Source organism: Chrysemys picta, chromosome 22, assembly GCF_011386835.1.
Source record: "Chrysemys picta bellii isolate R12L10 chromosome 22, ASM1138683v2, whole genome shotgun sequence".
Lineage (NCBI taxonomy): Eukaryota > Metazoa > Chordata > Testudines > Emydidae > Chrysemys > Chrysemys picta.
Genome location: NC_088812.1, coordinates 12,516,307 through 12,536,840, shown reverse-complemented (window position 1 = coordinate 12,536,840; position 20,534 = coordinate 12,516,307). Strand labels below are relative to the sequence as shown.

The window sequence follows — 20,534 nt, the reverse complement described above, 5'->3', positions numbered from 1 at the left end:
GTTCTAGTGACGCCTGTCGCCCTGCACGCGAGAGCGAAATCTGAGCTGCCTCGTCCATTGGTGGAGTGCGGGCACTTGGGCGGGTCCTGCCAGCCCAGCCCAACGGCAGTGGTGGACAGGAAGGTTTTGCCTTAGATGCAGGCTGGGGTGGGCCTTGCGTTTTGGGGGGTGCTGGAGGCCAAGCGCTGCTGGAGAGGCGAGGGCGGGTGTGTCCTGCTGCTGCAGACCCCAAAGGAAGCTTTGGATCACGATTTGTGTCTGGGGGAGGGGGTTGCAAAGGGGTTTACACAAAACCCTTCGGGGGTTGTTGGCGGCTTCGCCAGGAGCTGAGGGAGTGAGGCCTCGATCCCCTTTGACTGGGCTCTCCAGGAGGTGGCCCATGGCTCCTGCTCCCCTTCTCCTTGCTCGGAGTGGCTGGAGAGCTTTGGCCGAAATTCCCAGGAGAATTCAGCAGGCAGCAGATGCCGGGCATGGGAAATTTCAGCTCGAGCGGTTAAAGCGTAGCCAAGTTCTAAGCAACGAAAACAGGGTCTTGTAATGGGAAAGGTCAGAAAACCTTGATAGGTCGTGCTACCGACTCGGGGCGTGGGGACTGGCTAATTGACAATGGCGACTTGCCTGGCCGTGACCCAGTGCCTAGATCCCCCTGGTGCGCTTGTCTTCTCCAGCGCCCAGGCCTGGCAGTGCCCATCTGCCTTTGTAGGTGGGGATGCTAGTGGGAGCCCCTGGGAGCAGCACCCAGCAAGCGGGTCCCAAGGTGACACTGCCACCAGCGGCCTTCCCTGGCTGGCTGAGAGCCTGTGTGCGCCCCCACGCCGCAGAGCTCAGCGAACCCGTCTCCCCTCCGGCTGCTCCTGCCCTGGGGCTGCGCTGACGCACTCTGGGTTGTTGGTGCAGCCGGGTGTTCACAGGGCCTGGGCCGGAAGCTCCACCCCATTAACGGGCTGTAAGTGGCACGGAGTCGGCTCGGTGCCGCAGAGGCAGCGCGTTAGCACGGCCAGGGAGAGGTGGTGCGGGGTGCCTGGGAGGGGGAAGCAGGGTTCTAGTGCTGACTTGGCCCCCGGAGACCTTGGGCAGGTGACTTGGCTGTGCCTCGGTTTCCCCAGCTGTGCAGTCACACAGCAGCTGCTAGAGCAGCTCAGAGCCAGGGTCCATCTCGCCCCGTAGCTCCCAGCGGAAGAACCCTGCAGCGGGTACGTGTGGGGTCATCTGCCCCCTTCCTCCCCAGTGCTTGGGAGTGATGGAAGGGCAGGGGGGTGGGAACTGGGCGGACCGGGTGTGGGATGAGGGTTGGCAGGGGCAGCAGCCCCCCTGTGTCTCATGGGAACGATATGTCCCGTCCCCCCTTCCCTTGCCCTCAACGAGCTGCAGCTGTGGGGCCGGGACAGCAGCCCCTGTGCATGACCCAGCCCAGCGGTTTTCTGGGTAGCGACGGGTGTTTAGGGCACAGAATTGGTGACTAATTAAAAGCCGCACAGAACACAGCTTGTCTTGTTTGTTGCCATAGTGACCAGAGGGTGACTAAGTGGGAGAGATGCCAGGGTGACGGACACGGGTCTGGTCAGTGTCACTGCGCGGGCGGGGGGGCGGGAGCATCTCCTGGGCACACGGAGGGCAATTTGTTACCAGCGTGGCTGCCGCTTTGGGAAACTGAGGCGCAGAGGGGGTGGGCGTGACTTGCCTGAACCCCTGCAGGGAGATGGCAGCCGGTCTAGGAACAGAACCCAGGTGTCCTGGCTCTCACTCTGCCTGTGTTAACCCCTAGACCGTGTGGCTGGGCGGGGCCACAGCGAGGGGAGAGCAGGGTCCTGCCGGGCTTGTCCTGTGGGAGGCTGGGGTGGTGGTAGCAGGGGCAGGAACCTGGTATGGGGCTGCGGCCTGGGGCCCATTTGCCGGCTCCTGCCCCACCTCTAGGAGAAAGAGGGGAGCTCTTGCTGGCTGTGGGATTGGACTCCCCGGCCTCCGGGACGTTGGTTGGTGCTGGGCGTGAAACCCCTCACTGCGTCTATTCAAGCTGAGCTGGGGTCAGCACATGGGGTGACCTGACTGGGCCCCCCACCTCTGGGGACTGCACGAGGTCTGTTAACACCATGTGCTTCGGGGGAGGGGGGACACAGGCTATCCCCTCTCCCTGCAGCTCCTTCCAAGTGGGGGAACCTGTTAGCATTAATCGCTTTGAGAGTGGGGTCCCTGTGGGCCGGGCGCTGGGCAAACACAGACCAGGCCCTGTCCTGGAGAGCCAAAGGCGAAGACCAGGTGGAAATAGGGAAACTGAGGCACGGTGCCGGGACAGTGACTTGCCGAAGAGCATGTAGAACCCAGAAGTCCGGACTCCCCCCGCCCCGGAGCAGCTGAGTGGGTTGGAGCAGGGGCTTCATCTGGGCTGACGGCCCTGGAGCTGCGGCTGGGATACAAATGCCATTTGTCGTCCCCCTGCCCGCTCCCCCTCCAAGCCACACTCTCCCGCCCAGTGATGCGCACACACACACACCCCCCCCCCGGCTCCTCTCTCCCAGTCGGTTAGCTCTGCCAGACCAGTCATCGCTCGCCTGGAGTTCCTGGCAGTGCTGGGTCACTGACTGCCCCTTGGCCCAGCCGCTCGCCCATGCCAATTGAACCAGCCCAAGGCGGGGGCGAGCCCCAGGGACCAGAATGGCCATGGGGGTGTTTGTTCGGCTTTTGTCCTTGAAGGTTAAACTGTTTCCTGGGGGCTGGGCTGGGCAGCTGGCCTGGGGTGGGGTGCTTGAAGGAAGTGCTGCCCAGGGGATTGGGGTGGGGGGGTTGGGATTCCTGGGTTCTATCCCCAGCTGTGGGGTCTAGTGGTTAGAGCAGTGGGGGCTGGGCCCCAGGACTCCTGGGTTCTATCCCCAGCTGTGGGAAGGGAGGGGGCTCTCGTGGGTTAGAGTAGAGGTGGGAGTGGGAGTGGGGAGGCCTAGTGGTTAAGGGCAGAGTTAGGACTCCTGGGTCCTCAGCACGTTTTGGGGGAGGGGGTCTGAACGAGTTCTATCAGGGCGTTTGTACTGTGTTCTGGAGACCCACTCCAAGCTCCTGCCACTAACTTTCTCTGTGACAGTTTGGGTAAGGTCACGTCCCTCTGTGACTCAGTTTCCCTGTGAGCACAGAGTGGCAGGGCCGCACTCTGCATCTCAGCCATGTCTCTGGGCTCATCTCTAGACAGGTGACTGGCTCTGTAGCTCATCCCTCCATTCCCTTCCTGCCTGCCTGGATGGCAGGCTCCATGGTATGTCCCTCTTTCACCCACGGTGCCCCGTCCTTCACTCCGGTTTGCCCTGCAGGGCTGGCATGATGCCGGAGTCTGATCCCACGGGCCAGGCTGCATCTCCCCATCAGCTGGGGATGGCGGGAGCCCGGGAGTCACGCCCTGATGGTTTTCTCAGCTGGGGGAGTTGGCAGGAGTTGGACGCATGGAAAATACCCATCATACAAAACACCAAATGTGGGGCACAAGGGGGGAACTGGGTGTGGGAGCTGCTGTCCTGGCCCTCCCCCACTGCTGGTTGTCCCTGTCTGCCTCCCTACATCCCTCTGCAGCTTCAGCCAGGGTGGGGGTTCTGCCTCCCTACTGGCTCCGGCAGCTCTGCTGTGTAGGTGTTAACAGCTGCCATGTTCCACCCCAGAGGTGGCTGCATTTCAGTGGTGGTGGAACTGATTGCTATGTGGCCTCGTTGGCCCTTGTAACTTTTATCATAACTAGGTCCTGTCCTTAGTCCTGTATGTATCTAACCCCCTTTAATCCTATGCCTCTGTCCGATCCTGTTGCGGTGAGTTCCCCAGGTGAATTGTCCCATCACACCCCAATTCTTTCCCCCCTTCTGCAGGTGAGTGGAGGGGAAGGGGGAACCCTTGAACTGCCCTCCCCCAATGTGCTGTGAAAGGGGGGAGCCCTCAGACTCAGGCCGCGCAGTAGCCGGTTGTGCAATGAGCAGACGTGCGTGTGAGGCTCACGTTGCCATGGCTGCGGCTGATTCACTACTGCCCGGTCCCCGGGTGAACAGGCCAGAGACTGACAATGCTTGTCCCGAGGGACGGGCGCTGGGGCCTTGCTGGGAGCCCTGGTCCTTTGTGCCGTTCTCCTGGCAGCTGTTCTGTGGCGCGGTTTGCTGGGCAAGGAGTGAGTCTGTGAGGAGAACAGGCTGGTGCGACCGACCGGTGCCCCACAGGCGTCAATGGGGCCAGAGCCCAGCCGGGGCGACAGACCGGTGCCCCACGGGCGTCAATGGGGCCAGAGCCCAGCCGGGACGACCGATCGGTGCCCCACGGGCGTCAATGGGGCCAGAGCCCAGCCGGGACGACCGATCGGTGCCCCACGGGCGTCAATGGGGCCAGAGCCCAGCCGGGGCGACCGACCGGTGCCCCACGGGCGTCAATGGGGCCAGAGCCCAGCCGGGGCGACCGACCGGTGCCCCACGGGCGTCAATGGGGCCAGAGCCCAGCCGGGGCGACCGACCGGTGCCCCACGGGCGTCAATGGGGCCAGAGCCCAGCCGGGGCGACCGACCGGTGCCCCACGGGCGTCAATGGGGCCAGAGCCCAGCCGGGGCGACCCAGCCGGTGCCTCACGGGCGTCAATGGAGCCAGAGCCCAGCCGGGGTGACTGACCGGTGCCCCACGGGCGTCAATGGAGCCAGAGCCCACCCGGGGCGACCGACCGGTGCCCCACGGGCGTCAATGGGGCCAGAGCCCAGCCGGCGCGACCGACCGGTGCCCCACTGACTTCACCAGCTTTACACCCACTGGGGCCCTGGGGGATGGGTCCCAGCTGGTTCCTAGGGGCACGTTGCAGACCCCCAGCAGCTGACCCCAGTGGGCTGGAGAGATCCTGGCGGCGCGGGGGCTGTCCGGGCTGGGGGCAAAGGGTCAATTCCACAGGCTTGTTGAACTGTTTTGCTCCCAGGGTCAGGCCCGGGGGACACTTGAGAGCATCCCAGAGGAGTAACCTGGGCCGGGCTTGGGCAGCATCTCACAGGGAGAGGACGTGAGGGGAAACTGAGGCCTGGGGGCGGGGCTGTGGTTGTCCCAGGTTTAGAACCCACGAGTCCTGTGTCCTATTCTGGTGCCCAAACCGCGCAGGGCAGAGACTGCCCCGTGCTCTGTGTCTGTGCAGCACCTGGTCCAGCGGGCCCTGTACTGGGTCGGTCCGTCATGCAGCCCGCTCGGGAAGGGGTTAACTGTCTGTCTCCCCCCCCCCCCTGGGGGGGGGCTCTGGCCTGCGGTTGCAACATGGTTTAGTTTGAAATGAGTCATCCGGGCTGTTCAAGGTTTATAAACTTGGGAAAGGGGCGGGAGGGCTGGAGAGGAGCGAAGGGCCGCTGGGAACCCGGCGGGCAGAAGGGGACGAGGGACCAGGCCCAGAAAGACGGTTTCCAAGGGCTCAGAGGAGTGTCTAGTGCCCCCCTTAGAAACCGCCATTGGCCGCTGCTGCTGGAGGCTCTGCTGAGGATGATTGGGCTGGAGCTGCTCTGCAAGGTCTGTGCCCTCGCCCTCTTTGCCAGCACCGCTGCCCGCGACCCCTCGGAGGAGCAGGAAGCTGTGGTGAGTCGGGACCGGGGGTGTTCTCGTGCCCCAGAGGGAGCGCCGGCTCCGGGGCCCAGCCGGGATGGTGCTGGGGGGACGGGGGATGGTGCGGAATGGTGCCGGTGCCCCCCAATCCCCATCCCATTCCTGGGATCCCGCCCAGCTCTGCCGGTGCCCCTCACTCCTGCCCCGCGGCCCCCTGTTATCCAGTGCTGGGGGATGGGGAGCTCTCACCGACCCTGATCTGACAATCCTCCGGGGCTCCCCCAGCCCAGCCCAGCCCTGCCAGCGTTCCCACGACAGCCCCGGGACTTGTTTCAATCTGTGCTGGGGATGGGGCCACCTACCAGTGCAGAGCCCACCCACGTGCCAGGGCCTTGCAGCGTGGCTGGGCCAACGGGACATGGTGGCGACCCCAGGCTGGACACCACGGTTCCTCCCCGGCTGGGACAGGACAGTGTCACCGCATGGCCAGGCCCCCCGCTGACGCGCCAAGTAGGCCGTGGGAATTTCCTGTCCGCTTGTTCACCCAGCTGGGCGGGCCACCCAGGCCTTGGCCAGGACGCCTGGGTTCTATCCCTGGCTCTGGGAGGGGAGTGGGAGTGGGGTCTAGTGGTTAGAGCAAGGGGGACTGGGAACCAGGACTGCAGGGTTCTGTCCCCGGCTCTGGCATTGACCTGAGGCAAGTCTCTTCCCCCCCGCCTCAGTTTCCCCATCTGTATAATGGAGACAATGATCCCACACACACACCCTGCGGGGCTGTGAACCTTCATTAAAGGTACAGCGTTTTGAGCTCCTCAAAGCATTATGGGAAATGCCAGCCTCTAAGTGCCCAGGCATGAGATCACGCAGCTCATCTCTTGCCGGGCCCAGAACCCGGAGGTGGCGCCGCACCCCTCTGGCCAGGGCCCCGTTTCCCACCCGCGCAGCGATGCCCAGGTCCCTGGGGGCCGGATGTGTCCCGCTGATCCATGTCCCTTCCCCCCCTCCCCCCAGCGTTACCTGCTGCAGTTCGGGTATTTGCAGAAGCCACTGGAGAGGCTGACGGACGAGTTCACCGAGGCCGAGCTCACCGAGGCCATGAGGTAACGCGGGTGCCAAGCGCCCTAGCAGGGGCCAGGGGCGGGCTGGGGCACGTGGGCACAACTGGGGCCGGAGCCGGGCGTGGCTGGTGGTCGGAGTCCCAGCGGGGCGTGTGCGTGACCAGAGCCACGCTGTCCCCTGGGCGTGCTGGGCCGTACCCGATGTCCCTGGCACCCCCCAGCCTGCGCCATGGGGGAGCCGGTCTCTTCGAGGCCCCATCCCTCGAGCGTCGAGGCCCCAGCTGAACCTGCCATTTGTGCTCCCCGCGTCCAGGTCTTTCCAGCTGGCCTCCGAGCTGCCCGCCACCGGCCTCCTCGATGATGCCACCCTGGAGCAGATGAGGCAGCCGCGCTGCGGGGTCGAGGACCCCTTCAACCAGAAAACCCTCAAGTACCTGCTGCTGGGTGAGGGGCAGGCGGACGGACGGACGGACCCCAGTGCAGCCAATGGGGGTGGGGGGAGCTGAGTGCTGGGCCGCCTGGCAGGCTCGGGGTTACGGCTGGCGTTAGGGTCGAGGTTACGGAGCTAGGGATGGGCGGGGGTCAGGTCGGCATTATGGGGCTAAGCCCAGAGGTGGAGGGGAGGGTGATGGAGCCAGCATCAGGGTGTCCCTTCGACCCCGAATGCCAGGGCAGGGCAGGGCAGGGCTGGCCCTCTCCTGCTGCTGGGCACCGAGGGGTGGAAGCCGGGTCCCAGCGTTCCCTGTGGCCTCGGAAGGGGGTTGGGGGCCCCACCCCTTCCCCGCTGGCAAAGCCGCTCTCCTCCCTCTGCCCCCCAGGCCGCTGGCGCAGGAAGAACCTGACCTACCGGATCTACCACTACACACCCGACATGGGGACCAGCGCTACCCGCGAGGCCATCCAGGCCGCCTTCGCGTACTGGAGCGACGTGGCCCCGCTGACCTTCCGGGAGGTGCGGCACGGCACGGCTGACATCCGCATCTCGTTCCACGGCGCCACCTCCTGGACCTGCTCCCGCCCCTTCGACGGACCTGGTACGCGGAGCCGCCCGGGCGCAAGGAGGGCAGGGTTGGGGTGAGCGGCCGCCTGGTTCCAGGAAGGGGCGCTCTCGCTGGCAGGCCGTGCTGCCCCCAGTGTGCGGTAGGGAGTGGGGCGGGGGGCTCAGTCGGGATGGGGGAGCCGCCCTCATGGTGTCTCTGGGCACAGGGAAGGTGCTGGCTCACGCCGATGTCCCCGAGGAGGGCACGGTGCACTTCGACGAGGACGAGCTGTGGACGGAGGGGACGTACCGTGGCGTCAACCTGCGCATCATTGCGGCCCACGAGATCGGGCACGCCCTGGGCCTGGGCCACTCCCGCTACCCCACAGCCCTCATGGCCCCCGTCTACAGCGGCTACCGGCCCCACTTCCGCCTGCACTTCGATGACATCGACGGCATCCGGGCCCTGTACGGTGAGGGACGCCAGGGCTAGCTCAGGGGTTTGAGCGTTGGCCTGCTAAACCCAGGGTTGGGAGTTCAATCCTTGAGGGGGCCATTTGGGGATTGGTCCTGCTTTGAGCAGGAGGTTGGACTAGATACCTCCTGAGGTCCCTTCCAACCCTGATAGTCTATGAAAATCTCCCCTGCCCTGGGTCCTTCTCCTCCCACAGTATCCCACTGGCTTTGTCCCCCACCCCGAGTCCTGCTGGGCCTGGTATTCCCACACCCCTCTGGCGTTCCACGGGGGGACCCCACTTCTCCTTGCCATGCTCTGCCTGCCAGGCCCCACCTCCTGCCCCATGTGTCTGTCTGGGTCCAGCTCCCCTTCCCCCTCGTGCCCTCCAGGAGCCCCTCCAGCCCCCGGCTGGCCTGTAACGGGCCAGAATAACCACTGTCTGGTGTTACTTTCAGGCAAAAAGACTCCACCAGTGATGCCGTCCGGGACCCTCCTGCCGCCCACCTCCAGCCTGCCGCCCACCAAGGTGCCCGACCCCTGCACCGACGGCTTGGACGCCCTGATGTTCGGTGAGCCGGCGGGGCTCTTTCGTGGGGGAACTCCCAACGGTCCGGGAAAGAGGAGGGACCAAAGCCCCCTGGATTCTCCGGGGTTGGTGCCCGGGGACGGAGATGATGCTGGGCGTTCGGGAAGGGCTGCGAACGGCCCAGGGAGGGCGTTAATATAAAATAATGGAGCCAATGGGCATCGGAACCAGGCCAGTGGCTGCAGACAGCCTGAGCTGAAATGGAGCCGGGGGGTGAGCAGGACGAGTGGGTTTATGACTCTTTGGCCAGGTAGCACCCACCTAAAAATCAGCCCGCGCCCCCTTCGCTAACCCCCGCTGAATTAACGGCCGTTCACCGTGGGCTCAGACCAGATCCTGTGTAAACCCCGCGCCAGTGGAGCAAGCATTTGCCAGCCCAGTCCCGGGAGCTAAAACGTGCGCAAACCAGTGCGGCCCAGCCCCCGTTAGCAGCAGGGCCTGGGCTGGGCCCCGACGTGCCTGAGGGGCCCCAGGCCAAGGGAGGAAATAGGTTTTGGGGGCGATTTACATGGTGACCCGTCTCTGTACAAAGACAAGCGGGTCATCGCTCCAGGCTGCGCTGCTCCCCCCCCCCATGAGCCTGGCCCCGAGCTCAGGCACTTCCCCCCAGCGCCCCACATCTGTGAGGTTGGGGGCCGCCCACTGGGCATTAACCTTTTGCTCCCCTCTGCCTCCCAGGCCCGTATGAGCAGACCTACGCCTTCAGGGGGGACTACGTCTGGACCGTGACGGATTTCGGGACCGGCCCCCTGAAGGAGATCCCGGCCCTGTGGAAGGGGCTCCCGGGGCGGCTGGACGCGGCCGTGCACTCCCCACGCACCGGCAGGACCTACTTCTTCAAAGGTGGGTGAGCCTTGCCGGGGATGTCAGAGAGGAGATGGGGGTGTTAGAACGAGTGGGGGAAGGGGCACAGTAGGTGGGGGGGAGCTCCTTGTGGGCCTAGCTTTGGGCACCGTTCTGCATCGCAGACACACACACCCCTTGCTTCTGCCGCAGGTGACAAGGTCTGGAGGTACCGAGGCTTCCAGCTGGACCCCGGCTACCCCAAGGCCCTGACCCGGGTCCCGGCCAAGATCGACGCCGCCTTCTACTGGCCGGGGAACAAGAAGATCTTCCTCTTCAAGGTAAGCGACGGGCCCCGGGTCCTGCTGATCTCTCTGAAGGTACCCGGCCGGGGTGCCCCCTCCAGCCCCGGCCTCCCCTCTCGGCCCTGAGCCAGGCCCCCCGCAGCCCAAGCAGCTCCTGCCCACTCCGGCTTTAGGACCCAGCAAACGGAGGCGGCTGGGGCGGGAATTCCCAGCCCCGCCCCCTCGTCCTGCCAGCCCCGCCCCCTCGTCCTGCCAGCCCCGCCCCCTCGTCCTGCCAGCCCCTTGGGGCAGGGATCTTTGGGTCCTGCCTTTCGCCTTGTGCCCAGCTGCCTCTGTCCTGAGGGCGGGTTGATCCCAGGACAGGAGGATGCTGGCAAAGGGCAGGCGTAACCACTCACTTGGCAACGCCAAGGACCAGTGCAGAGTCCTGCACTTAGGACGGAAGAATCCCACAAACCGCTACAGACGAGGGACCGAATGGCTAGGCAGCAGTTCTGTAGAAAAGGACCTGGGGATTACAGTGGACGAGAAGCTGGATATGAGTCAACAGTGTGCCCTTGTTGCCAAGAAGGCTAACGGCATTGTGGGCTGTATAAGTAGGGGCATTGCCAGCAGATCGAGGGATGTGATCATTCCCCTCTATTCAGCATTGGTGAGGCCTCATCTGGAGTACTGTGTCCAGTTTTGGGCCCCACACTACAAGAAGGATGTGCCCAAATTGGAGAGAGTCCAGCGGAGGGCAATGAAAATGATGAGGGGGTTGGGGCACATGACTTATGAGGAGAGGCTGAGGGAACTGGGGTTATTTAGTCTGCGGAAGAGAAGAATGAGGGGGGATTTGAGAGCTGCTTTCAGCTACCTGAAGGGGGGTTCCAAAGAGGATGGATCTAGACTGTTCTCAGTGGTGGCAGATGACAGAACAAGGAGAAATGGTCTCAAGTTGCAGTGGGGGAGGTCTAGGTTGGATATTAGGAAACACTATTTCACTAGGAGGGTGGTGAAGCGCTGGAATGGGTTCCCTAGGAAGGTGGTGGGATCTCCTTCCTTAGAGGTGTTTAAGGTCAGGCTTGACAAAGCCCTGGCTGGGATGAGTTAGTTGGGGATTGGTCCTGCTTTGAGCAGGGGGTTGGACTAGATACCCCCTGAGGTCCCTTCCAACCCTGATATTCTATGAACGCAGCCCCGCTATTTGTAGGACCACACCCCTCCTCACGGGCTATATACCAGAGCCTGGGCCCAGAGCATTCTGGGAAGTGTAGTTCACATCTTGCAGTCTCCTTCCCCTGGGGCCCTGGAACTGTGTAGCCATTTCCAAGCTGAAATGAGGGACCCCCCTGAGGGACCCCCCCTGCAGCATCCTGCCAGATGCATTCTGGGAGAATCCTTCTGGCATGTTGTTGGCTCCAAGCCAGGAGCTGGGCAAAGGCGGCTCACCAGCCAGCACTGCCTGGCAGGACCAGGGGCTGGTACCTGGTGTGGGGGAGGGGACCTAGCCCTGGAGAGCCAAGCCGCCAGCCCCCCTCTGCTTCACCTTCCTGCTCAGGGCACCGGCTACTGGCAGTGGGACGAGCTGGCCTGGAGCGACTTTGGCGGCTACCCCAGGAAGATCTCCAAGCTGTTCACTGGGGTGCCCTCCCACCTGGACGCGGCCGTGGCCTGGGAGAACGGCCGGGTCTATTTCTTCAAGGGGGGCCAGTACTGGCGGGTGAACGCGCAGCTGCGGGTGGAGAAGGGGTACCCGCTGAGCACGGCCGAGCGCTGGATGCACTGCGAGGCCTAGGCGCCCCCGCGGGATGGGCCCGGACGCCCTGGGATCGGGGCCACAGGGGATGGAGAAGAGAAGGGGGGGAGGGGGGTTTAATGGGCCAGAGGCGCCACCTGCAGGCAGCTGGCAGGAACAGCACAGGGACAGGAGATTGGGGGGCTGGGGAGGGATGGGGGCCTTGCCTGGGCACTGTACCCCTGGGAGCCGCTGCTCCCTCCCTGCACAATAAACCCCATCCCCTGTGCATCATGGTGACCCTGCAAGCTCTGTGCCAGGGCAGCGTGGGGCTGGGCCTCCCAGGGGTGGCTGAGGAGCAGGGGCCCGGCTGTTTTCCGCCCCTCCCTCCCTGAAATCCAGCACCCCCTGCAGCTGGGAACCCCAGCCCTGAGCTGCTCGCCCCTGGGGTCCTGCCAAAGGGGGCAGACCCTGCAGACAGACACACGGAGCCACCCGGCCACACCCGGTCTGTAAGGCAGTTTAATATGCCCCCCCCCCCCCCGTACAGTACATAGCGTATAAACAGGGGACCGGCTCCCTGCCCCCTTGGGAGCCAGGGCTGAGATGGGGGGGCTGCTGGAGCCGGCGGCTTAGGGAAGTGGTGCTAGAAGCGTTAGACCGGCTGGGCCTTGGCTGTCGTCCTCACAGGCCAGGGGATCTGGGTCCCCACGCCCCCCTTGCAGGCCCTCCCCTCGCCCTGAGCCTGTGAGCGCCCTGTGCCCCCCAGGGCTGGCTGACGGGGCTCGGGCGGGGACGGCTGCTGGCTCCTGGCCTGTTATGGCTGCTGAGTTCCCAGAATGCTCCGTGCCAGCCCCTCCGCACAGCGTCTGGGCCCCCACGGGCCTCGCCCGGCCTGGGGAGAGCTTTAACTCGGGGCCCCAAGGCAGAACCCCCCAGCGATGGCTCAGTGCCGGGGGGGGGGGAAACGGGGGAGTCCGAACGAGAGCGGTTGGACGTTGTGGGGGGCCCAGAGCAGGGTCCCCAACCTGACACTGGAGAGCAGGTCGAATGGAACCAGCTGTATCCCCTGGAGCCCCGCCTCCCCTCTGGACAGGCCAATAGGGGCAGGGGAAGGCAGCTGCTTTGAATATTTAAAGGGGCAGGAGGTGCCCACCCTACCTGGGAAGCGCAGTTGCTGGGCTGGGGAGGGGGCGCCAGGGGGTGAGGGGAGGTGAAGTGTCACCAGCAAAACAGTCTCCCCACCCTCCCCCCATCGCTGCCGCCTCCGCCCCTAAGGCACAAGTGGAATGTAGTGAAGCCCCTGCCCCCGTCAGAGGCGCCCGCCGGGCCCAGGGGCGGTCAGGGGCACGGTGGAGCCGCAGTCGTAGTCCAGGTCGAGGACGGTGTGGGCGGCGGTGCTGGGGCCCAGCTGGCGATCCCGCAGGCTCTGGATGTAGCTCTGGGGGCGCGGAGGGGACAGGTCAACACAGGACGCGCCCTGAGGGGGGCCCCACTGCCCCTTCATCCCCCAGCGCCAGGACCCCGACCCCTGGCTAGGCAGCAGAGCCCAGCATTCACCCTATAAACTGGCCATGTGGCATCCCCCTTCCTTCCCCCCCACCCCCTTACAGACTGCCTGGGCCTCTCTCCTGCCCAAACCCAGCTGGCTCTGGGGCGCAGCATGGCAGCCGAGTATAACGGAATCCCAGCGGAGCTATTCAGCCTCTGACAAAGGCGCAGGGCTCCGTGATCGCTCCGGGGAGGGGGAGAAGGGGGCTCCCCACTCACCGGTGCCAGGACGTCGCCCGCGTAGCGCTTGACGGGGTTGGGCTTGCGCCGGTAGCTGCCCTCCTGCGGGGGGAGGCTCTGCCGTTTTTTGGCCTCCTTCTGCCGGATCCGCAGCAGCTGCAAACGCTTCTGCCGCCGGCTGATGATCACTGGGAGAGTGAGTCAGTGTGAGCACCCGCGCCAAGGCCCCCCCGCTCTGCCCCAGCCCCTCCCCCCGCTCTGCCTCAGCCCCCCCTCCGCTCCGCCCCAGGCCCCAGACGTGGAAAGCACGGGACCAGTCTGGCCTTGCTCCTTCAGTGCGGCAGGGAAACTGAGGCACGGCCAGGTGTGGGAATTACCCAAGAGAGGGTGAGTGGCTGGGAATAGAACTCAAGAGTCCCGATTCCATCCCACCCTCCCTGGGCTCTAACCCACCAGCCCCCACTCCCCTCCCGGAGCTGAGGAGAGAACCCAGGAGTCCTGGCTCCCAGCCCCTCCCTGCTCCAAGCACTCAGTAATGAGACAGTCCAGATTTTACAGGCCGAGGGGCAGGGGGGAAGAGAGACAAGAGCCAGGGGTAAAGGAGGTCACCACCCTATGCCCCCCACCCGACCCCCAGGCTGGCTCTTGGTCTCCCAGCACCACTGCTCTGCCCCTGCCCTGCAGCCCCCACCCACAGGACCCCCCCTCATGCTCCATCCCTGCCCCCCTCGGCCCCGCTCACCGTCCGTGTGCGAGTAGCCCTCGGCCGTCAGTTTCCACTGCAGCAGAAGGCCCAGGAGGCTAAGGGCCGGCCAGAGCGCCAGGACGGCCCAGCTGTGCCAGCAGAGGGGGGGCGAGGGCGCCAGGCGCAGCCGGTCGTAGACGTGGCCCAGCAGGGCCAGCAGCTCCACGAAATAGTCCACGCAGCCCACGATGACGGCGGCCCCGAAGACGGCCGTGGACAGCACGGTGAGTGGCTTCTGCCAGCGCAGGGCCAGCAGAGCGCAGAGCAGCGCCAGCCCGAGCAGGCTGCCCACGGGCACCCACAGGCTCTGCGGCTGGTAGAGCGGCTCCGTGGCCACCAGGGCGGCCGTGGCCAGCAGCAGCCCGAGCAGCAGCCCCGTCATGAAGAGCCCCACGCTGTGCACCAGCATGGTGACCAGCCCGCACAGCGCGCCGATGCCCAGCGCGATGCCCGCGCTCACTTCCAGGCTCAGCTGCGTCTCCAGCACTCGCTCCTTGTAGCAGAGCAGGAAGATGACCAGGGAGCCGAAGAGAAGCCCCGACAGGAACATGATGGCTTTGAAGCAGCGGTAACCTGGGAAGTGGGGCCGGGGGAGAAGATAAATTAGCGGGACCCAGCGTGTGGGGCAGGGGCTCTGGGTGTGTGTAGAGATGGGGCTGCGGGTCGGGAGTGAGGGGCACCGGCAGGGCTGGCTAGCGGGGGGCTGCGGGTCGGGAGTGAGGGGCACCGGCAGGGCTGGGCTAGCGGGGGGCTGCGGGTCGGGAGTGAGGGGCACCGGCAGGACTGGCTAGCGGGGGGCTGCGGGTCGGGAGTGAGGGGCACCGGCAGGGCTGGGCTAGCGGGGGGCTGCGGGTCGGGAGTGAGGGGCACCTGCAGGGCTGGGCTAGCGGGGGGCTGCGGGTCGGGAGTGAGGGGCACCGGCAGGGCTGGGCTAGCGGGGGGCTGCGGGTCGGGAGTGAGGGGCACCGGCAGGGCTGGGCTAGCGGGGGGCTGCGGGTCGGGAGTGAGGGGCACCGGCAGGGCTGGGCTAGCGGGGGGCTGCGGGTCGGGAGTGAGGGGCACCGGCAGGGCTGGGCTAGCGGGGGGCTGCGGGTCGGGAGTGAGGGGCACCGGCAGGGCTGGGGGGCTGCGGGTCGGGAGTGAGGGGCACCGGCAGGGCTGGGGGGCTGCGGGTCGGGAGTGAGGGGCACCGGCAGGGCTGGGCTAGCGGGGGGCTGCGGGTCGGGAGTGAGGGGCACCGGCAGGACTGGCTAGCGGGGGGCTGCGGGTCGGGAGTGAGGGGCACCGGCAGGGCTGGCTAGCGGGGGGCTGCGGGTCGGGAGTGAGGGGCACCGGCAGGGCTGGCTAGCGGGGGGCTGCGGGTCGGGAGTGAGGGGCACTGGCAGGGCTGGCTAGCGGGGGGCTGCGGGTCGGGAGTGAGGGGCAGCAGTGGAAGTTGGGGGGGGGGGCGCAGCAGTCACTGCCCAGGGGTTCCAGCCCCGCATGCGGCCCTGCCGCTCGCTCACCGAAGCAGCTGTAGATGACCCCGAAGAGGCAGCAGAGGGCGCAGACTGCGGCGGGCACGGCCTGGTAGCGACGCTCCAGCTCGAGGTTGCAGGGGTCCTGGCCGGGGGCGCCCGGCCCCAGCTCCGTGGCCTGCTGGTTAAAGCCCCAGGGCTCGGCCGTGAGGACGAGGGGCAGGAGGTCGGGCTCCATGCTGGGCGGGAGTCAGGGCCCTGCGGGGGGAGCCCGGTGTTAGCCCTAGAGATCTGTGACCCCCCCTGAGCTTCTCCCCCCCCTCCCCCCGCAGCCAGAGACAGTCACGTCAACCCCCCCCACAGGTCTCCTCCCCGGCCCACCCCACCTCCTCCCTCTAGCCCCCACCCCATTGGCCCAAATCTACCCTGAGCCCCCCCTTCCCGGGGTCTGATCCACCCCCCCACCCGGGAGAGGCTAATCTCTTCACACGACCCAAGCCTGGAAAAGATGACTAATTCCCCCCCAACAGCTGGAATCAACACACACAACGCCAGCCCCTCCCCCCCAACATCTGGCGGCTGCTCCAGAGCCAGGACACACGGACACATCTGGCAGCGTCTCCTCGGGGGGAGCGTGGGGGGGATCAGAGGAGCACAAGGGGGATCTCCCCAGCTGGGTTGGCTCCCCGATCTCCCCTGGGTGCTGCCTCCTGGGGCGAGGCCTTGTACTGCGCCCATCCCCACTGCTTCCCGCCTGCACCCTTGCAGACCCCACGGCTCCCTGGACGCCCCCCCCCCGTCCCCGGTTCCATACAGAGACACTCGCCCCAGCTTTCTCCCACCTGCCCTAAAGCCCTCCACCAAGGGTTCACCTCCCCAGCTAATGTCCATGACCCACACAGCCCCCCCACCTGGGGGTGCCACCTCCCTAACGAGGGGGGGTTGCTGCTTCAGACCCACCCACCCCCAAAATGAAGGAATCCTGCAAAATCCAGGGTCTGGCAGCCTCCCGCTCCCCCCCCAGGGGCAGGGTCTCAGGCATCGTCCCGTGAGAACCCGATGGGGGAACTGGGGAGACAGAGCCTGAGTAGCATGGGGCCTGTCTCTGCTCCCCATTACCCGCCTGCCCTGCTGGGGTGCTAGGAGAATCCCTCACCTTGGTTTCTGCTTGGTCTAGCCAGGCCCAGGCAAGCCCCTTCCCCGTTCAGTGCCTCAGTTTCCCCTTCTATGGAATGGGGCTCCTCTCCCCACATCCATGGGTGTGTGCCCGAATGGCAGGGCCCTCAGCCAGTTGGGGTTTGGAGAGACACAGGGGACATGGGGCAGCCGCTGCGCTGCTAGGGCCGGTCCAGGGGGCAGGCTGCCCCTCAGCTGGGAGGGGAGTGGGGGTGTGGAAGTGGCAGCTCCCTGCATGAAGGGAGCCAGATTATTTGATCCCAGCCCCCCCCCATGAATCCTGATGAACCCCCTCCCTGGGGCGCCCAGGGCTGGGGGAGCAGGGGGTGCGGGTTGGGAGTGAGGGGCACCGGCAGAGCTGGCAGTGGGGTAGCCGGGTAGGGGGCCAGAGCTGAGGTGGGGGATGGGCTGTGCTTCTCTCCGCTCAGGGATCGTTCATCACCCCAGAGGGAAGGGGTGAGTCCCTCCCAGCTGGGTGGGGAGCAGGAGGGCTCTGAGCCCCAACATCCCAGGGTTCCCCAGAGCCCTTCTCTGCTGCAGCCGTGCCCAGGCCAGGCCAGCGGGGCACAGCAGGGAAGGGGTTAAACTACCCCACAGGGACTTGCTGCTGGATCTGGCCAGGTCCTTGGCTGTCCTGGGGCAAGGCTGGGTCAGGAAGAGAGGTAAATCCCCAGTTCTGCCGGTGCCCCTCACTCCCGATCCGCGGCCCCCTGCTCCCCCAGCCCTGGGCTCCCCCCAACCCCCCAGCTCTGCCGGTGCCCCTCACTCCCGACTCACAGCCCCTGCTAACCCAGCCCTGCCCCCCCAGCTCTGCCGGTGCCCCTCACTCCCGATCCGCGGCCCCCTGCTCCCCCAGCCCTGGGCTCCCCCTAACCCCCCAGCTCTGCCGGTGCCCCTCACTCCCGACCCGCAGCCCCTGCTAGCCCAGGCCTGTCCCCCCCCAACCCTGCCGGTGCCCCTCACTCCCGACCCGCAGCCCCTGCTAGCCCAGCCCTGTCCCCCCCCAACCCTGCCGGTGCCCCTCACTCCCGACCCGCAGCCCCTGCTAGCCCTGCCCTGGGCTCCCCCCCACCCCCAGCTCTCCCCGTGCCCCTCACTCCCAACCTGCAGCCCCTACTAGCCCAGCCCTGTCCCCCCCCAACCCTGCCGGTGCCCCTCACTCCCGACCCGCAGCCCCTGCTAGCCCAGCCCTGTCCCCCCCCAACCCTGCCGGTGCCCCTCACTCCCGACCCGCAGCCCCCTGCTAGCCCAGCCCTGGGCCCCCCCGGCCCCCCAGCTCTGCCAGTGCCCCTCACTCCCGACCCGCAGCCCCTGCTAACCCAGCCCTGTCCCCCCCCCCAACCCTGCCGGTGCCCCTCACTCCCGACCCGCAGCCCCTGCTAGCCCAGCCCTGTCCCCCCCCAACCCTGCCGGTGCCCCTCACTCCCGACCCGCAGCCCCTGCTAGCCCTGCCCTGGGCTCCCCCCCACCCCCAGCTCTCCCCGTGCCCCTCACTCCCAACCTGCAGCCCCTACTAGCCCAGCCCTGTCCCCCCCCAACCCTGCCGGTGCCCCTCACTCCCGACCCGCAGCCCCTGCTAGCCCAGCCCTGTCCCCCCCCAACCCTGCCGGTGCCCCTCACTCCCGACCCGCAGCCCCCTGCTAGCCCAGCCCTGGGCCCCCCCGGCCCCCCAGCTCTGCCAGTGCCCCTCACTCCCGACCCGCAGCCCCCTGCTCTCTCTGACTGCAGAGGGGCCCAACCATGAGGTAGTTGAGGAGACACAAATACCAGTGTGGACGGAGGAGACTAAACTCCTTTCCCTGGTGACCTGGAGGCAGGACGGGGAGTCCCGGGCCGAGGACTCAGGTTTTGTGCACTAACCCTGCAGAGCCCAGGGGGACCTGTGAGCGAGGGGGGGTCACTGCTCTTCGGAGAAAGGCCTGTAGGATTGAATGGAATCGAGATTAAACCAAGAGGGAGACGGAGAAATTCCACAGCAGACCAACAATGCCAGCACAGGGGGCCCCTTCTGTGACCCCCCCTGCACCATTCAGCAGTGGGGAGAGGGGGGGGCTGCGGGTCGGGGCACCGGCAGACCCGGGTGGGAGGGCAGGGCTGGGATTCTGGGGTCCTGCATCTGCGCCTCAGGGACATGAACCCAGCCAGCCCCCAGCCCCCCCTGCCCTGCGCTGGGGCGCCTGGCCGGAGTGGGACTGGGGGCCACTGGACCAGGGAAATCAGCTCAATGCTGGGAGCGGGGGAGCCAAGGCTGAAGAGTGGGGGGGGGGCTCGGTCCGGGAGTTGGGGGGAGCACAGGGACTGGGGGGCTCCGTCCCGGAACCGGAGAGGCACAGGGCTGCGGGGCTCGGTCAGGGATTAGCGGGGACGCAGGGGTGGGGGGCGCTCGGTCCGGGAGCCGGAGGGGGGGACGCAGGGGTGGGGGGCGCTCGGTCCGGGAGCCGGGGGGGGACACGGGGGAGGGGGGGCTCGGCCCGGGGGGAGGATTCCCGATTCTCGGGGCTTGTTTCAAAGTTTGAGGGCTCTCGTCCCCCCCCCTCTCTCGAGACTTTGTTTTGCTGTAACGCTCCCGCGGGGGCCCCAGGGCCGGGTCCCGCCTCCCGGTGCGAGCTGGGAACCAACCCCCCCCCCCGACCGACCGCTCCCCCCCGGACCCTCCCTCCCTGGGCCCCCCGACCGGACCGGACCGGACCCGACCGCTCCCCAAACTTCTCCGCCGCGCGGCTCCGGCCCGACCCCGCAGCACTCACCGCCGGCCGGGCTGGCCGGGAAGGGCCCCGCGCTCCGGGGCTAGCGGCGCATCCCGGCCCGGCCCGCTCCGCCCCGGCCCCGTCCTGCCCCAGCTGCGGGCTGACATCAGCCGCGGGCGCCGCAACCCGCGTGGCCGGGCAGGGGTGGCTGGGGGCGGGGCCGGGGGGCCCAGGGGGCCGAGCCCCCCCTCCCCCCGGGTCCTGGGAGAGCGGCAGGGAGGGGCCAGTGTTGGGGCGCCCCCCCCCGGCCCCCGCCGCTGTCTGGATGCGGGTTTGGTCCCTTCCAGCTCCCCGCGGAGAAGGGCTGGTGGGTCTGGCCGGGAACGGGGCGAGCTGTGGGGCCAGGGGCCCGCGCCCCTCCCCAGGGCTCCAGGGTGCCCGCCGGACCCTAGGGTGGTGCCCGCCGGACCCTAGGGTACTGCCCGGCTCCCAGCCCCACGGCGGGTCTGCTGGGCTGGAGTCTGGTCCGGGTTCCCCTTGGGCAGGACTGTAAAGGCCTCGGGGCAGGGCCCATTTGCACTAACCCGGTGCTGGCCCCACGGCCCTGGGCCAGGCCTAGCACCCTGCGGGGCCCTGGGGCAGTACAGGGAGTCGAGCGCGGCCCTGGGCTCTGCTCGCTGATGCCCCGATTCCAGCGCTCTGGGTCTCCAGGTCGGTCGCCCGGACAAAGGCCCCCGCGGTCTGAGCCAGCGTCGCACGGACGGGGCCTTAGCCCAGGCCGTCCAGAGCCATGTCACTTCCCCCGTGGCCAAGCCGGGACTCTGGCTCCCAGCCCTGCGGCCTGCCCTCTGCTCCGAGGACACGGCGCTTTGGGGCTCCTGGGTTCTAGCCTGGCTAGGGCAGTGGGGTCTAGTGGCTAGCGCAGGGACGCTGGTGCCAGGACTCCTGGGTCCTGGCCATGTCTACACTACACGGAGCGGTGACTGATCTGGTTTCGCTGCAGGTGGAGCCGGCCCCTTTCAGCGTCACTCCCTGGAATGCAGAGCTGCCCTGGCCCTGTTCCTGGGCAGCCCGGGCAGCCCTGCCTCTCCCTGGGGGCTCGCGGGCGCTGGCCGCCTGCCCAAGCAGGTGCCTGAAGCCACGCCAGCGTCCCAGCAACCGGCCAGACGCCAGCTGGGCTGCATCAGAGGGGCCCCTCTGTCCTGCGGGGAGGGGAGGCAGCCCCGCTGCTCCTTCCCAGGGCCTGGCTGTAATGGGAACAAGAGCACCGAGCCATAGAACCCAGGCGTCCTGGCTCCCAGCCCCCTCAGCTGAGGGTAGAACCCAGGCGT

The 20,534-nt window shown here is 67.0% G+C and overlaps 2 protein-coding genes across 5 annotated transcripts; one reads left to right on the top strand and one right to left on the bottom strand.

The window, feature by feature from the left end:
• The first annotated feature begins 5,280 nt into the window (after positions 1 to 5,280).
• On the top strand, positions 5,281 to 11,696 carry MMP19 (matrix metallopeptidase 19). Its single transcript, XM_005311104.4, has 9 exons — positions 5,281 to 5,552; positions 6,531 to 6,619; positions 6,891 to 7,021; positions 7,396 to 7,611; positions 7,784 to 8,029; positions 8,469 to 8,582; positions 9,278 to 9,442; positions 9,596 to 9,723; positions 11,231 to 11,696. The coding sequence occupies exons 1-9, from the start codon at positions 5,460 to 5,462 to the stop codon at positions 11,465 to 11,467; spliced, it is 1,419 nt and encodes a 472-aa protein (XP_005311161.2). The 5' UTR covers positions 5,281 to 5,459; the 3' UTR covers positions 11,468 to 11,696.
• Positions 11,697 to 11,911: 215 nt separating this feature from the next.
• LOC101932306 (transmembrane protein 198-like) lies at positions 11,912 to 19,422 on the bottom strand. Of its 4 annotated transcripts, XM_024111733.3 has the most exons (7): positions 19,264 to 19,422; positions 18,284 to 18,435; positions 16,497 to 16,747; positions 15,389 to 15,598; positions 13,881 to 14,456; positions 13,178 to 13,326; positions 11,912 to 12,848 (listed from the first exon to the last, which is right to left on the bottom strand). In XM_024111733.3, the coding sequence occupies exons 4-7, from the start codon at positions 15,576 to 15,578 to the stop codon at positions 12,720 to 12,722; spliced, it is 1,044 nt and encodes a 347-aa protein (XP_023967501.1). In that variant the 5' UTR covers positions 15,579 to 15,598; positions 16,497 to 16,747; positions 18,284 to 18,435; positions 19,264 to 19,422; the 3' UTR covers positions 11,912 to 12,719. The 4 variants fall into 4 exon arrangements, with proteins under 4 accessions (XP_023967501.1, XP_005311123.1, XP_005311124.1 ...); XM_005311066.5 differs by lacking the exon at positions 16,497 to 16,747; XM_005311067.5 differs by lacking the exon at positions 16,497 to 16,747 and having other exon boundaries at positions 18,377 to 18,435.
• Positions 19,423 to 20,534: the final 1,112 nt, after the last annotated feature.